Below are 18,604 nucleotides of genomic sequence, written 5' to 3'. Positions count from 1 at the left end.
ATAAAAAGTTTCTGTTTGTAACTCTACGCACGTACGATAACTATCAGGCACTCGTTATTGTGCGACGTTGGTGCCATTACGAACAGGAATCAATTAGCAAAAAATATCATGTAAACCGGATCGGATCCTGTGATTCGGGATCTACCAACAGGCCCGCTTGTACCGCCTTCGTCCTGGCCGATTCAAGTTTTATTAACACTTCGTAAGGTGTATCATTTCAACCACTTAAGTCTCTGAAATCGTCGACCAGACACTTTACGTTTCACACGCAATAACGAGTTGCTATTGCCCCGTGAAAGTAGATCAAAATTGACGCGATAGGTATATTTCGGATTCTGCGCGAGTATACCGAATGTGTCGACGTAAATGACGTTTAAATCGGTACTCGATCTGGTAATTTCGTAAAGTAACGATAGATTCAGAGAAATTTTGTCTTACTTTCCAGGCTCAGCTTTGACGAATGCCTTTGACGACAAAAAAAATTGCACGTAACTTGTCTTTATTTAAACGTAATTTAATATATTAAATTCAATCGTAGGTAGATAAGAAATATCAAAAAATACCATCCTATTTGTAAGGTGATAGGAAATCCGAAAGAAACTTGGAATATATCTTTACTCGCGCGAATCCATAGAATAATAACGATCAGAATTTGATTTGCTCGTGAAAAAGGAACGTTACGATCGACTGTCGTTTTCTTTCTTTCTTTTAATTCGAAATTCGAAAATCACTGACAACTCGAAACCTCGATCGACAGTATCGAAACGAATAAATGGATGAAATCAAGTTTGAAGGATATGGGCAGAAGGATGCATAACTTCCAGGTAACTTGGCCTAATAAAAGATCAAACAACCGTAACTAATATCTGTTTTACTGTAAAAATAGAAAGACACAGATATCTAATCGAGCACTCGTTACCTTTAAGCAGAATTCATGATTAACTTCGGTACTTGCTTATCTTTTTACTACCAGGAAAGTGTAATCCTCTCGATCACAGATAAAAGAAAAAATTCAATCTTTGCAAGCTTTCGACACGCTAAAATCTGATTAGTCGCGATAACCGTCTCGGTATCCAGAGAAACACCGTTTCGTTCTGAGGTTCGCATCTTTGAAACTATTAAACAACCACATGCGCGGTTCTACGTGCAGCGATAAAGATTCTGCTCTAGCGAAGCCCGCGGGACTAAGATCAAGATCGAAAAGCAACATTTCGGATCCTCCTCTCGTTAGCGTGGCAGCTTCGACCGATAAACGTAGAGGAGATTCATCGCTACGAAGGCTCAGAGTGAAATAGTTGGTAATACGAAATAGTTGGTAAAACGAGATTGCCGCGCGCAAGGTGTTATCCTTCGCGACAAGCTAAATTAGCGAGTGTACGGAAGATTTTCGCGCGCACCGTATACTTATCGTGGCTTCGACAAAAGCATCGCGATATCGTTCCTCCCGAAGAACAAAGAAGTAAAGGAAACGAAAAGCAAGGGGCAGGGGGGGGAAAAAAGTTAAAAACCAAGAGAAAAAGAAGAACGAGTAAAATAAATATCAACGGCTTACGAACGGCTCGTGGATATCGCGGAGAAAAGGAAGAGATATTATGGATGTACGAGAGAATACGATAGTCCTTTCCGTACGTGAACACGGACCTATCGATGAAGCGAAGCGAGGGAAGAAGAAGAAGGCTGTCATAAAAGCCGTGGAAAACGTTGGAAAGCCTGTTGAAAAAAGGCCGAGAAAGGGGACGATGAGACGGTCGAGCCGCACACATCGTAATTTGCAAGTTATTTTACGCGGCTATACGGATCGGATAACGAAGCCGCGGGACGGACACAGATCGTTATCGGCTCGTTCTCGAAATATTCCTCTGGGGCACCACCGGTAAGTCGAGGAACGTACAGAGAGTAGATACGTAACCAGAGAGTGCTCTTCCAGCCGTTTCACGCATGATCGATCGCGTCTCGCGCCAACCAAAGGGACTCCAAACGATTATATCGGTTCCATCCGTGTGGGTATACGTACTTGCTTATACAGGGTGTTTCAGAAAGTTATGCCAAACGTGGAAAGTACGTACACAGCGCTCGTGGAAAGGAGCAAATGAGCGCTCGGACGTTGGTCCAAATATCGTTAGTCTTGGTGTCGTGAGACTTTCTCATCGGTGAGATTATTATCTGCCGTATGTCGTGCGTTTGAAACTTCGTTAACCCTATAAAGAGACTGTATCGCGATTATATCGGTCGAATTTCAAGCCGATCTATCTATAGAAAACGTTTGCTTGGTACGTACAAAACATAGCGTTTGTACGAATAGCTGTCTTAAACGTATAAATAAAACTTCCTTTTATGCAGATTTGTTTGGTCGATTCGACGAATACCACGTGCTTCGAAAGTTTGGCATCAAACTTCCTTTCTGGAACGTCCTATACGTAGCTACGTATACGTCTGCACGATGCGCTGTCTGATAACGATCCGATTCATTTTGCATCATCGCGGATAGCGCTTACAAATAATTTCGAATCGACCATGTTCGAGACCGATCGTTCGCGAAATAGTTATAGCTGTTTCCTGAGCGGCAAGACTATGTCCAAGAAAATAGTTGATTGCGATTGGTTTAGCTACCAGTTCGGTCGTGGCTTCGGCGCTGGCTTAAAACCTTGCAAGATACGTAACTATTTATCCGAGAGTATTAGAAATTTATTTAGTCGGACTAGATGTCGAGGAATAGATATTATTATTTAGTTTCTACTAGATTTTATTTGTAGTTGTAAATGTCTATTATATGATTATACGTTTATTTTATGATTATACAGTTGCACAGTTAGTTCATATATATATATATACCTATATACGTGGAATTATATAAAATTTTACGCGAAAACCACAAGAGAATAACGCGATAAAAGTCATACTTTGTACTGGAGAAATCCTAGAATTCAATATGCCATCGATTAATTTCCCTGTTACCGAAGCTTCTTTGTATTTACTTTTAAAAATACCGTACACGTTTTATGTATTTTTGCTTCTTTAAATTTGTCCTAAATGCACGAATATTCACAGCCTATTCGCGAGATTAGCTTCGTTAGATCTTCGCGAAATTCCATAGGCTTATCGCTACGTCGTTACGTGAATACGAGGCGACACTCGTAAAAGCATAAAGACAAGTAGTTCTTCGATTTATTTTCGCGAACGTACGAAAATTTTCGATGTAGAATCGTCGTTATCGTAGATCATGTCGGCAGCCTGGAGGATTTAGGAAACTCGAATTGCCTCTCTTCTCGCGCAAACGAACTGATATTCTAGGCGCGGCCAGCTTCGTTAGTCGATCGTCGATCTCGATGAAAAATCCTCACGGTTAGTTACACCGACGCTTTCTGCACACCGCTGCTTTTCCAATCAACACTTCCCACTCGAAATGTTCACGGTGCGAATCTTCTAAAAAGGGGCACCATCTCTGCATTCTGCCCTTGCGCAATTTTGTTCGATACTCTCCCGAGGAAAGAGAGGAAATTAATTGAAATTTACTTGCTGCTTTTCAATAACGCATAGAAAAGATAATTAGTCTTTAATGTTGTTAGAAACCTAACGAATGGAATATTTCTTGATTTTCTGATTTTTATGTCGCTCGATGACTACCGATGACTCGTTCGAATAGGTGGTGCAAGGATATGCTACCGATTAACCTGTTAATTGCGAAGTTTAGCTTCAGAAATCTTTACAGGCTGCGCAGATAAAATGAAGCAACGACGAGTATACACGTCGATCTCGGGGCAAATCCTCCTATTATAGATTTTACGAAAAATAAGGCGAAACGACGAAGGAAAGAATTAACAATTCATCGTTGAAAAATGGTATTGTTATTAAAGACTTGAAAATTGCGAAAAAGTAATAAAGTAAGGCGCACAAAACGACTTGAGAAGTAGCCGACGCATCGAGGAAAATAATCGAATCAATTTAGAAAAAGCAATATATTATACAGAGGATAATCGATATACCAAAGAGAATAATCGAATGATCAAACTTTCATTTTTCAAACTCTTTTTGTCTTAAATAAAATAGATGATAATTTTACTGGAAGTATAAAGAAAACATATCGCTAAATGTCATTTGCGTTACTTTTTACTAAAATTGTGAGTTTTTATAGTAAATGGTAACTTTTTATTTCGAACGACGAGTATACTCGTTGAACTTGGTTAACTAGTCGAAGGTGAATAGCAAATTCGACGAGTTCTGTGCAAAGCAGAACAACTAATTGCCGTGGAATGGAAAAGAGAACGAAATTTCTTATCCCAAGCCAGCTGCGCAACGATAAACGACAAACGACGTATTCCGTTTGAAAAGGTTGTCGCAGCAGCTCGATCTCGCTCGCCGAGTCTCGGACCGCGGTTCGACGAAGAAGAAAGGAGCATCGGAAGGATCGATCGATTCGAAAATCCGTAGCATTTGCATCGGCGCGGTTAATCTCGGGGACGTGGCACTCGGTCGTCGCCGGTGAAATCACGAGACAGGTTCGGAAACTTGGAAAGATGGCGTCGATTCTCTGCCACGGCGCCAATATAACGCCTGCTTGGCTCGCGCCCGCCACCGCTGCCGCCTCCGGTATAACATAATGGCACAGGAAGAGAATGCGTTTGACTCGCGATCCAACACGACCCTGGAATTCGAAGAGTTCCACGTACGAGCGACCAAACATCCCCAGTATTCTTCGCGGAAAGCATAAACCGCTCGACGAGCGTTGTTTATCGTTCACAGTTTACCTACGCCAGGTTTACGCGTGCTTCGGGCCCCCTCTCCATCTCTGAATACTGGAGAGATTTTCAGAAAAAGAAACTCGAGGAAACACTTGCTTCGTTGAGAGAAACGAATACTATGTGTATATCGCGATATCGTAATGGTTGAGAGAGTGAGAAAGGAAATGGAGATTCAAGATCTCGCGATTCGATCTACGCTTGGCAAAATTCCATTTTATTGGACGAATGCCGGATAGCTGCAGACAGAGACGATCCTACGCCGAGGTATAATCGTTGGACACACAGACGGACGATATATGTACGTGTATCGCGCTCTTCTTAACTCTTCTCGATGTTAATTAACTTATTAGTAATCCGTCGACGACAGAGAGTTTGCGGAAAATCGTACGAACGAGCAATTGAAAGTTAAATAAAGTTACGTTAGGCGAAAACTTTTCTATCGATAGACGTTGAACGACTGATCTTAGAGTATCGAGGTAACGTTGGAACGAGCAAGCTGTAGGTAAGTAGGACAGTCAAAAATGTCGTAACCTTGAAATACTCCCATTGACGAGGAATAGTAGGTACAGTGCCACGGGTTATACGGCGAAGTTTACGTTTCACAAGTTCTCCTATGCACTACAGCGTACCGCCATAAACAGGCACATAACCATTCGGCACGAAGCGTGTTGAACACGAGTCTCGCGCGATGAGGCGCACAGATCTCATAGACTCGAACTGTGACGTGAAACTGCTCTTTCTTTCTTAGCTTAAGTACTGATTATCAAGCACGTTTGTCGCATTGCTTTTTATTTTCATCCTTTTCCGCTTTTACGCAAGTACTTTGTTATTAAGACGTTCGTTTATTACGCTGGTCGCTTGAAACCTAACGACGAAGAAGCGAGTTTGTTATGAACAAATTTGAAAAAAACACGAGACTGTGACGCTCTATGATGCGCAAAATAATTGGAGGAAATAATCTTCTAACGAAAATTAACCATTTTGGTTAGTAAAAGTTCGAATAAGTGCGGCATTCTGCCCTACGATCGATGTTTATAAAATTATATTATATTTACGCGATATCTTTACATTTATATCGTCCAACTATATTACATTTCTATAATTATATCTTTTTATATGCGTGTCTCTCTTTTTCATCGTTGCAACGGCCTTCCATAGATCATTTTCGTTTCATTTTAACACGCAAATGCACAGGTCGTACCATCGCATCGTAGTACTTAATATGTATACGTATAGAAAGATCGAGGCGTCCGTGTCGTTTGTCGGTGGTACGCGAGACGTTGATTTAGATGAGCGTGATTTCCGAGTTGGCTACTTGTTGTCCGAGTGGAGAGATGCGATTGGTGCGTGCGCTGGACTAGACGGAAGGTGCGCGAATCTGATTCCCTTTTGCTCCTTCCCTTCGACGATTTCGCCCCGTCTCTGTCCGACGGTTGCCTCGCAGAAAGTCGCCACTAATGACACAAAGAGGAATGCTGTCCGGTCTCCGCACGAGCACCTCGGTAGCCATTTGTAATTCGTGGTGAGAAAAAGTCGCGAAAAAATCGCGAAAAAGTCGAATGAAAGTGTGATGACGGAGGTGGAAGCAACGTTGGCTACTTGCAATTAGCGATGCATGCTGCCAGCTATAATTAAAATCGTACGCCACTCCTTCTGTCTGTCTTTCCTTCTCTCGTCCGCGTAGCTCGCGTAGATTGCTGATTTTCAGATTCCTTCTTGGCCACCTCCCCTTTGTCACTGTTCCAATTCAATTACCAGGGAAAAGTCGTCGAGAGTTCATTAGAGTAATGATCGAGTTACATGATTCATTGCTTCGACAGATGCGGCCCCGAGTCGAGCAGTCTCTTTCTCCAGTTCTTCTTCACTTGAGGTTAATTTAATTAAGGCGTTGTTCGAGATGAGTAATCTGGCCGAGGCTATTGTTTCGCGTATTTGTTGCGCTTATTGTCCGCTAAATTCGCTATCTTCTTGTTTCAGTATTTCTATCTTTTCGTCGGAGAATAATATAAATGCATTGCGAAAAAGGTTGATGGCTCGTTGCAGAGGAATACGAGCGGAGTAAAACTTTCCAAGTACAAATTCGCGCGTTTCTCCTCTCGAAAATTAAAGGCGTATGGTATCAAATTATTTTCCTTATCGACGACAACAGGTAAACAATTATCTTTAAATCTATTCTACTCTGGATTGGTTTAAAAAATTGTCACGCTTAACGAAATATCCGTCTTTAAAAGAAGAAATACTAATCGAGACGTACTCGTCGTTCTTGCAACGACGATCCAACAAAAATTCCCTTTAACACTGTCCAACAAATTTCTTAAAATTTCCCATTCTATCTTGCAATTATACGCACTTCGTTGCCTTCTTACGTTACGTCTTCGAACAAACATCGTATTACATACTTGCAAAGCGATTTAAAAACTCAAGCTCGAAATACGAGCGATAGGACGAGAGGAAAAAGATAAAGGATACGAGAGAAGTAAGAAGAAAGAAGAGATTGGGAAATCAGAGATAGCCAGGGCCCTATGGACCTCGACGATGACAGAGTCGACAGAATATTACAGAGGTTTGCCGGGAGTTAATTCCCCGGGGCCGAGAAGGGACTGTTTTAATTAGAGAATCTAATTGATGGCCGCGTACGGTGCGGCTGCCGAGCAATCCATAAACGACTTCTTAGGGCCGCGCACCTGGGCACCACGGCGTTAATTACTCTCCTTCTGTGGCCGGGTCCTTCCACCTCACCATTCCCCACCTACCTTCTTCTTCTTCGTCGTTCTCCTCGTTTTTTCCAGGTCTCTTGACTTGCGAGTCTGAAAGAGGAACAGGGAATAATGGGGTGGGAGAGCAAGAAAAAAGGACGTACAAAAAAATAAAGAGTGCGAGAGAGGAAAACGGACGATTGCCTGGTGAGGAAAAAAGAAGGGATGCGTATAAGGAAAAAGAGAAGAGGGAGAGAGAGAGAGAGAGAGAGAGAGAGAGAGAGAGAGGAAGGCGGAAGGTAGAGGCAAGGTGAGGGAGAGAAAGCAACAAGTGTCCCCCGTCGCGAGGCGCAAAAGCATTCCTAATTACGCCCCTGCCCTTGGAGCGAAACGAGACAAAAAGCGCGTTGATTACATTTTCGTATAATTTCATCGGTCGGCGCTCGCCATTAAGAGCCACCACCGCGCGCAAATTAGATCGATTCCTTAATGCCCCGGGCCGCGTAATTGGTTCTCATTCTCGGAAGCTGACGGTGAAATCGGATATCTGTCGTGTACCACAGCCACACTGAGCCAGACTGTGCCGGTGCTGCCGGTGTTGCTGGCGTTGCTGGCGTTGCTTGGTGCTTAGTGGTAGTGGCATGGTATATACATAGCGATGGTCGGTGGTGATGGTCCGGTGGTGGTGACCGCCGCCACCGATGCTGCCAGCGGAGGACCGGTCAACGTAATTGCTTCTCCGACTGTTTTGCGGTTCCGCACCGAAACCGTTCGCCGGCACCGGAGGAATATCGTTAATGTCGCGATACGCGGCTCCGATAATGAAGCGAGAAACACTTTTTGCCGGACACCTTGCGGGATGTTAATGAATCGCAAGGGGGCCGCGGCTCTTATTTCGACGCATTAACCCACCGCGAAATTTTGCGGAGGCCGCGGTCTCGCGGAACGTGATGCGTGTCGTGATTGCCTGCGAAATTGAAAATATTCCTGCCCGATACTCGAACGTGGCTTTGGATCGTTCCTTGCTTCCTTCGGAGCGACGAGCCTGCCTTTGAATTATAATTTGGTACGTCGTTGCTCGAACGTATTACAATTATCGCTACGTTCGACCACAGGAAAGTCCTGTCGGTAGATTTCAACGTCGATCGAAACGACCAGAGGATAGCTTATCGGTAATTTAATTTTTATACCTAGTTCTTGCGTCTCTATATGTTTTTTAGATTGTCGTTTTACGGACACAGCGTCGCATAAACGTCGTATTAGTTTAACGTTTCTATCCGCCTCTTGTACCCGTACGTTCTTCTAAATTGTATGTATAGAGGAAAGAAAGTAGATACTTTTAAGAATTGGTATTTATATTAGGTTTGAAAAATATTTCACACACGCACGCGCGTAATTTTTGGCCTTGTTGCAGTGGTATAAGGTAGACAGAACGAAAATCCGGGATGATTTGCTGCGTTTATGGATTCCCCTTGGAACAGGACTGCACCACGATCAACTCGACAGAACCGCCGAAATCTTCCTAATGAAATCCATCGAGAGATCGGACTCTTTACCATTGCAAGCCTGGCATTCTCTGGCAAGATCTGCTCTGTCCTGGTTCATCAGCCGAACTTCCATAAACGGGTGAGTACTGTAAACCACGACACGAAAGATTGGAAGATTGTCGCGTTAAATGGACTTGATTATCCGCGCGTTTAACGTCGTAAAAACCGAATCTTTTTACCGATGCAAATTTCATCCGTATACAAACTGCATGCATCGCATACTAGCAACTAACGACACGTAAAACGAACTGCTCACTGTTCCAAATTCTGTATTATCTCGTCCAATTGTAAGATATAAATTTTATGCATGCCATCGATTTTCAAAATGTTACGTTCCGCTTAGACATACGCGCGAGATGTAAGAATTTGTTCAAAGTCTCCACCGAGATCGTTAGACCCGGAACGAAATTAAACGCACGGTTATTAAAACGCCGAGATACGTCCGTGAATATACCTGGAAAAAGCGTCGACGATTTCGCTCGGATCGTGCGAAGCGCGTGAAATTTGCCTTTCGTATCTTCGACAAGAGTACAGCTTACATCCAGAAGCCTCGGTAACTCTGATAATCTCTACGACTCTCGTAAAACCCTCGGATCTTCCGACGACATGGAACAATTTCTCCTCGCATAACCGGAAGCACAGCCCCCCGACGAATACTCGGCGAGTGCCGAAAATCCACAGGGTCTCTTTGCGAATCTCTTGGCATCTCGCTAGGGCAAGGTCTCGGCCTCGGCCTTGCTAAGGTAGATCGTTTGCGAGGTGATGAAAGGAGGCTTTCCCTTCTCGCCGGTTAATTAATAACCACGCAGATACGATCTCCGCCTATCTGGCTGTCCGATGAGGCTCGACAACCTGGTGGCAAAGGCTCCTCTGCCGGTTGTACCCCGTTGCTGGGTCGGCTCTCGAGCTGGCTCTCTTCTCGGCCGCTAGACAGGATAGAAAGAGAAGGGAACGAAGGGCTAGAAAGAAGAAAGAAAGAGATAGAGACAGGTGGCAAGGGGTACCTGGTAGAGGGAGAGGGGAATGGTTATTGATGACCAGCTTTGTTTGCCCCCCGAACCGTTTATTAAAATCCAACGCGGGTGATTAACCTCTCCCCGAGCTACGCGTCGTCCTGGCAGCTACCAGGCGAAACACCTCCGCATCCACTGTGCCGCCTGTGTATATGGGATTGACCGGGGAACCGTTTATTAAAATCCAGCACGGTTATCCGCGTGCTACTAGGCGGGACAGCCTCGCCGGTCGCTTCATGAATTAGAATGATGCGCAGCTTTCTTTCTTCTTTTTTTCTTTCTCGCACGAATTTTCGAGACCGTGTAGGCAGGATTGAGCAATTAACGCGTTACGGGAATATCTGGATAAAGGGTACATCGTGGGATACATTTTTGGCGATTTTCTTTCGTTAGGTTGATTTTATTGGGCGTTTATGAAAAATAACATATCTAACGTTTATAGAAAGTATTAGGTTGTCCGAAAAGTTTCTTTCGTTTTATAAGGGAATAGTAGATGCACATTTTTTGTTTTATATTATTTCATCGAATTACGTATGATCCATTTTGTTTCGATAGAACATATCCATATCTGTCATTTCCCTGTGAAACGAAAGAATCATTTGGGGTAATCCGGTGTGTCTTGAAATTTGATTATACGACACCGTAAGTAGACTGGTGTAGCGTTTACGCAAGTTTAGATCTTTATCGGTGGTATCGTTAAAGAAGTAAGAGCTTTTTCGTCGTTTTTTTTTATATGGGAACGGTAGAGAAAGCACAGTGCTTTGTCGCTTTCTCGTTAACTTGACGTCGAATCGATAAAATCGATGAGTACATTTTGCGCTCGTATTAAAAATTCGATAGTAGACAGGATTATTTTCACCACAAATGTTAAAATTATCGATTCATAATACGAACTATGAATTAAATTGCCAGAATATTTCGAATATTTTTACGTAATACGGTATACTCGATATTCGTGAAAAACATTCGTAATACCAAGTTGAATTTAAGATGGGTATTATTCGCGACGTGAAACAAGGGAAGTAACTAAGCGTATAGGTAGAATATTCGGCGTTCCAAATTGCATCGCCTTATCGGTTGGCCCTGTGCCGTGGACTATCAAGATAACTTTCGTTTATACCATCCAAAATAGTAATTCCACGCTATCAGATAATTTTCGTTATGCTCGACCTCTTAACTTCCATAATCTCGCAGTTAAGGCTGTTATTTTAAAAATAGAGCCTGTCACGCGTTATTTTCTTCGCAGTTTTTCACCTTCTATCGTTACGTGAATACTTACTTTTATATCATAATCCAAGTATATTATCTCATCGGTATGTCCGATTATTACTTTTTACACACACTCCACGTATCTTGAAAAACAAACTCTCAATTAACTAAAAATTTCTCCCGACCATTTCATCGTAGCCGTATATCATTTTAGTACTCGTTACACTTTCGACATTCTACCGTTCGAATCTAGCGACTTTTCTCGTTCGTCGTTACGGAAATCGATGTCACCGTTACGAGTGAAAATAGCTATCGGAAATCATCGATGTTAACTCAAAGACACCGATGATTTTATTTTCTAAAGGAAACTCTTTCTCGGACGACCAACTATGCGCTAACTCGTTCTCGGAAAGAAACCGGATCGATCCACGCTACACAGTAGCCTAACTCGATACATAATACTAGATGCGCGTTTATTTTGACTCGATCGATCATCGACGGATCCGGATCCCCCTTGTTTCCATAAAGAAACCACTATACCCTCGCTCTTCGGTGCCACGGAATTATCCGTGTTGAAATTCCGCGCATACAAAACGAAATTGCACGATAATGATATCGTACCGTAACGAACGAGGCTGCCTTGTAATTTCATCCGTAAAGTCTGTTAACGAATTTCTAAGTTGAAAGAAAATTGTATACGCGCGATACACGTACGTATGTATCTCAGACTCTGTGACTTCTTTTCATTATCCAAAAGTCAAAATCGGTTTGAAACCTCGCTCCTATATGATTTCAAACGATCGATTTCATTCGATAACGACCGACGATAATAATCGATAACGAAGAAATTATTATTTCGTACGAGTGCTATTCGAAATCCACGAAACGAAGTTCGAGTATGAAGATCGACTTGGACTTTTCCAAACACTCGTCGAACTTGATCCCATCGCTAGTTACGATGACTCGCCACGGCTTAAACAGCAATTAGCAGCCATCGTCCCCGGGCTTTTATTATGCGTATTCACGGCAGAACGTTGGCACGGAAGGAGGAGAGCCGAAGCCTCCAAACTAGGATGAGAAGAACGACGGAGTCACCTGGGTGACGTTCACGTGACGTTACAACGCACTCCCGCTGAGAATATTAATTACATTCCCCCCACGGCTGATCCCTTGCATCTTGGTAGCCGCTGACTTCGAGACCCGTTCGCTCGTCTCACAAATTAATCATAATTAGCGGTGAGATGTCCTCCATCGGTTACCAAGAGAGAAACGACCAGCGAAGCGAACGATTTCGAGCGAACGAAAGATAGAAAAGACGAAGGAGAGAGAGTAGGTTAGAGGGGATCGAAAAGCATCTGAGAGGAAAGACAGAAGAAGAGAAAGAAGAGGGAGAGACGAAAGAAAATCAAGTCCGGTCGAAGCGTGCATCCGTTCGCTTGCAGGACGAAGGTCTCGATGTTCGCCTTTCTCAAATCTTCAACGTCGTCTTCGTTTTATTTTTCGTCCGGCTTGATCTTTCCCTTGGGACACATCGAGTTTCTAACTTTTTTTTTCTCGCTCTGTGATTAAACAGGCGACTTTTAATATGACGTAATTGAAAACAGAAGCTACTTATTTCGGGCTACAGACGTAAGTCTCTCGAACGTAGCCGAATCGACGAAGTTTTACGAAACTGAAAGGTAGAATTATTAATACGAACGATGCCTTAATATCTTCGATAGCGTAATATCGTGACTCGAAAGTTTGGAAAAGAACGAAAAATGCGCCGAATCTTAAACCCGTTTGCCTCTAGAAAATACTACGATAGACGCGACTTATCGTGTACTTTACGACGAGTTTTGAATTAAAAAACACTATAATATAATATACTAAAGTATAATATACTAAATATATAAAGATCAGGGGTACGATACGTTCTCATTCTCTTTCGTTATCGCATCAATGATTGGTAAAGATGACGTCCGGCGATATACAAATTCGATCATTTCGTACAAAATTCAAGATCGAACGTCTTCGAGTTCGATCTTAACTCGAACAACCCTTACCCTACCACGCTTTTTAATTCTACTCCTGCAAAAACAATCGCATATGCCGTGAAAAAAAGAAGATCGGATACTCGGTGTACCTGAAAATGAATTTCAACCTTCGAACGAAATTGCGCGCAATTTTCGAGGGATCCGGGAGCAGGTGGAGACCCACGTCGAGCCGAATCGTTTCGCAGCTCCTTCGATGTCAATTAACAATGATTGCTACATCGACGTGGAACGGCCATTATTTCTAATTGTTCGCCGGAAATGTTCTCCTTGAACCAGCGAGTTTCTGTTATTTCCATGGCTGCACGATTGTATCCAGATGCAAATTCGGTCGTTACCGGCTGTTTGCTCCGCGGAACACGGAATAATTATAGCCCGGTCCATTACCGTTTCGCTTCTAATGCCGGTGTTCCATCGATGTGCCTGTTGATTCGTGCCTTCGTCCTGTTTATCCTGCCACTTTTGATACGTTCTGCGAATGGTAGAAAAGCGAAAGAGTCGTGATCAAGAAACGCGTAATTGAATGTTTCGCTCTCTCGTAGTCTGTTATAGTCGCCAGGGCTCTCGCTACTGTCAGTTTACCATCCTTTGTAGGATAATAATTCGCGATTAAACGATTCCTTGGATAAATACGGAGGAATATCGACAAGGTTTAATCCTTTTGATCTTACCGATGCAGATACGCGTCTAGCCAAATCTATTCTCTCCGACTAACGAACATGATATTTCAGAGAAATTCCATCGCTCGGGTCTGCGAACATCCGCGTGGCTCCGATCGATGAATCGTCCTTTCTCGACAGAGAGGTAGTTTTCGTGGTTCGCATCGTTTATACGCGATCTCTGTAGAGAGACGACGGATTTACGTATTAAGGGCCAACCGATGAAATAACGCGTAAAAGATGCACAAACCCGATGCTAAAAGAACTTGAGAGAAGCAAGAAACGCGTATAAAGTGGGTTATCCGGTTAGCGAAGTTACTAAAATACGCGTCGAGATAATAGATACGTCACAAGAGACTGTTGCACAAGTCGAAGGTACGAGAGAGAATTTCCATAATTGGAAGAAAATTTCGATGTAGCGTAAAATATCTACCTACTGAAATTTCTCCGAATTTCTCCGAATTATTAAATCGTTCTCGTGTTTCATAAATTGTTCGGTGTTCGTGATAACGCTATATTTCTCCTACGCGAACTTCTACATTTCGTACGAACTGTAGATTTACGTAGATAAAATACCCGACTCTCGTAAACTAAATCAAGATCGCCTAATACCTATCGATCGACTAACGATGTAAGGAGAAAGATAACATGAAATTGCGCGAAAGGGAGAGGGGTGGATAACGTCCGATCGATCGTAACAAAGCGAGACGAGGAGGTCCCGACAGATTCCGCAGTCAGACGGAACACAGCAGCCAGTTTTTGTGTCAGGCCCCGGAGTGTGCGGAACTTTAGAATGGTCGTGAGTATGTACCTGCCGAAGAAGGACGATCGAGGAAAGGGGCTGTTTAGTTCCGCGCGCCACCTGTTATATCCCTGTCTGCTTTTCGACCTCCCCTCTGTCCTTGTAAACCTGACTTCCAAAGGGTGACCAGATCCTTATTTTCTCATGGGTATATACAATATCTTCTTGCTTGGCCATACTTTTAAGACGCTGGTTCGACACGTGCCGAAACTTGCACGTCACACTTGTCTGCCTCGCTTCTAAATTTTCTATCCGAGAATCAGAAATTCTTTACATTTTTGTTGCCAGTCGGTTGTCGAGAAATTGAGCGATATCGCAAACTATATATCGTAGTACCTATAGCTGTTTCGTTTATACGACGAGTAGTAAAATGACAAATTTTGTTTGCTTCGCCATTTCCTCTACTAATTAAGACGTTGTAGATATTAGAGGAAATCGTAATATCCTTCGGCGCTACGATCGAAGACACGTTAATTTTTAAACGTCGTCGTTAGCAAAACCATTCGTTTCCATTTGTCGTCTACGATGCAAACGGCAAAGTCACGTAAACTTATGGCGTTATAAGGTAAATACGATTTTAATGAGCGAACAGAAGCACGTGAGTCGATAATTCGAGGGAACCAGGCCGAGCATTTTCGTAATTACAACGACGCGGCAATGAAATCGGTAATTTTCCGGAAACGATTGGGAAACATACGTTGCCAGGGAATTACGTGTTCGCGATGTTTATCACTTGAAAACACGTCATTACGTCCCACCTCGTTTTTGTTCGTCGCCGGCCGAACATCGATATAATTTCGTAAGTGCTTGTCGGCCTCGGAGTATTAAGTCGCGTCGATTTTATAAAAATCGTCAGATATGGAAAACTAACGAGACAACCGTGTGTCAATTATAGGAGCGTATTTTATCCGTTTTTCCATTAGCCACTTTATATTTCTGTTTCGTTATCGAACTTCCCTTCGAGTTCATTTAGGATTAGAATTTTTACATAAATGCTTATATCTCGTAAATTGGTAGTCCAATAATTTGTTCAACCTGCAATTTATCTAATCACCTGTATCTACGTATAATCTTCGCGCTCTTCTAAATTCAACTTGATCGAACCATTCACGTTCGTTTTGCTTCGTTCGTTATCTCGCGCGAGTCTTCTTTGATTTCTCGGCTTTCATAACAATAAGGAACGTGTGTTAGAATACGCTTTTCTGAAATAAAAACGCGTGAAAATATCCCGAGTTTGATCAAAAACGTACCTGTCGAAGTAATTACTTCGAGAAAAACTCTACACCTTTTTCTTTTGTATATCGGTTACCTGAAAGCCGCTGTTACCAAGAGAATAGACTTTAGCGAAACAAAAGAAATGTTATTGTGCCCTTGAATACAAATTTTGTTTTGGATTACAAGGTCTAGAAAGAGAGGAGCTATAACTAAATTTCTATCGTTGTTTCTCGTAGCCTTCAGCTACAGCTACAAGGTTAACCTTTTGGTAATGTCCTTTGCTATAAATATTAGGATGTCGGGAAAGTGTCTTTCTTTTACAGACACGTCCTTTACAACAACGCGTCTTTATACAAACATGAAACCTAATCTGTCGAACGTTGTGATCTTTATTTTGATAGAACAAAATAAATCGTACGTAATTCGATAAAATAATATAAAAGAGAAAATGTCGTGCGTCCATTATTTCCTTATAAAACGAAAGAAACATTTCGGGCGACCTAATATATGAACGTGCTCCCTATCATAGTTTCCTCTATCGTATCGTAACACTGTAAGAGCGAGGATCTGGATCGGCATACGCTATACCTCGACTTACACTTATTTCGATATATTTTTCTATTACAAATTCATCCACTCGTTCCTCTATCAGTCAACCTCGACGGTACCTACTACTGGTATACCTGTTACAACGTCTTTGGATAAGAAAATATAGATAGGACGCGGAACAGATAAAATTCTCAGTCGACGAAGTGTTACGTCTTCCTCTTTGAAAATCGTCTCGACCGAAAGAAATCACCTAGGAACGCCCACATTTGTCGAGTTCCTGGCGAGGTAAAGGGTTAATGAGCAATTAACAGGGCGCAAACTCGTGGCGGAGGGCGCGTGGCCACGAAGAGGGTGGTATGCGTGAAACGAGCGCCGCCCCTCGTTTATAATTAGTGGCCATAGTGACTGGGAACAGAGAGAAAGCCAGAAATCCAGAGGTTTTCGAGGGGTCGACGCCCACGAGACGCTTTTCCATTAGACGCGAGAATTCGCGCCTGCGCCCCTCGATTAATTACGGAGAGGGTTGCCAATCGGAAGGAGAGCCGAGCGCCGCGCAAACGCGCTAATGATAATTACTGACCAACGAGCCAACGTCGTCTCCGTGGACCAATCGCAGGATGCTGACCGAGAAAAGAAACGAGACGAGCGAAGAAAGAGGAAGGGTTTGTTGGGATGTCTGAGGGGTTGAAGGACGAAACTCGCGCGCTCCAAGATCGAAAGACTCCACGCTGAGAATTAAGAAAAGTTTGCTTTATTCGGAGACGCGTTGTTATACGTGATTTGCCCTTTCGTTGATAGAAAGAGCAATAGCGAGGAAATTACAACGCCATCGAAGTAACGAAAGAAAGTGTCTCGCTCATCTCTCACGGCATCGATCGTTCGATGATGATGAAAAAAAAGATATCGATTAGAAAGTATAAAAAGGAAGAAGATAATAAAAAGTCAGTATGATGTAATTTACGAAATGTATATCGCTTTTTTTCTCAAAGAAGAACAAACATGTAAGTTTGAAACGCGTTAGTATTCCAAGAATTGCAGTTGGATATTTACAAAGAAAGGAAATAACGGTGGTTCGTATTATTAATAGGCAGATAGGTATATAACGAGCCTTATTATTTTTATATTAACTATGTCTCCCTAGAAAATATCGGAGTAGGAAAAAGAAAGGAGTCGTTCGAATCACGATTGGGGCAGAGAATTTTAAAATTCACCCTCGTCGCGCACGCGACATAGGCGCATATACGGATAATAATACGTAACCGTTTGATGAAACTGAACTGTATGATATTTTATACTTTCCCTTGTGATTCGTTTATTTATATCGATTGTACAGTTTTTTACAGGCACATATCGTCGTGTAGTTTTACCATCAATTCTACTTTCAATCGAATACTTTAACTTCAATTGGGCGTTTCAATATTCTCGTCTTAATACTCTCGAAACACGTGCACGTAAGTTTAAATTTAACGCTTGAACAAGCTTGACATTTTTCGAATTGTTAGCGCAAAATCGGAACTCCGAGACTCGCTATTTTGACAGAATCTGTTCAACGGGAAATTATTTCTCGCTTTCGATTTGCTTGCTCGCTTTGGCTCGCGAGTAATCGCTCTTTGCGATCAATTTTATATTTTCGTCTTATTATTTCAATCGCAATGGGATATTTCAAAATTTGTACGTACTTCGAGGCGTTCGAATTCAACGATAGCGATATTCGTCGAATTAGATACCGTTACGATAACCAATCCTAAATAAATTAATCCCGTGAATTCGACGCTGTTTGGTGGTTCTAACGTTAAATAGGAAATTATTTCTCGCTTTCGATTTGCCTGCTCGCTTTGGCTCGCGAGTAATCGTTCTTTGCGATCAATTTTATATTTTCGTCTTATTATTTCAGTATTTTTACACACTTTGACGCGTTCGAATTCAACGATAGCGATATTCGTCGAATTAGATACCGTTACGATAAGCAATCCTAAATAAATTAATCCCGTGAATTCGACGCTGTTTGGTGGTTCTAACGTTAAATAGGAAATTATTTCTCGTTTTCGATTTGCTTGCAAACGGGCAACCACCCCGTTCCTGATCGCAGCTTGTAATACTCGGTCTACCAACACGCCGTCGAACGTATCGAATGCCGCTCGA

At 42.5% G+C, this 18,604-nt stretch overlaps 1 protein-coding gene across 4 annotated transcripts in view; it reads left to right on the top strand.

The window, feature by feature from the left end:
- The window catches only part of LOC126917466 (protein-L-histidine N-pros-methyltransferase), a 41,383-nt gene that overhangs the window by 5,522 nt on the left and 17,257 nt on the right, over nucleotides 1-18,604 (top strand). For all 4 annotated transcript variants that reach the window (XR_007710965.1, XM_050724361.1, XM_050724362.1 and 1 more), the window contains exon 2: nucleotides 8,850-9,061. Coding sequence is in view for 3 of the 4 variants with exons in the window: in XM_050724361.1 (XP_050580318.1) it covers nucleotides 8,850-9,061 (212 nt within the window). In the remaining variant the exon portion in view is untranslated. The remainder of the gene's footprint in view (nucleotides 1-8,849; nucleotides 9,062-18,604) is intronic.

This window comes from Bombus affinis, chromosome 6 (assembly GCF_024516045.1).
Source record: "Bombus affinis isolate iyBomAffi1 chromosome 6, iyBomAffi1.2, whole genome shotgun sequence".
Lineage (NCBI taxonomy): Eukaryota > Metazoa > Arthropoda > Insecta > Hymenoptera > Apidae > Bombus > Bombus affinis.
This window is presented reverse-complemented; position numbering and strand designations above follow the sequence as displayed.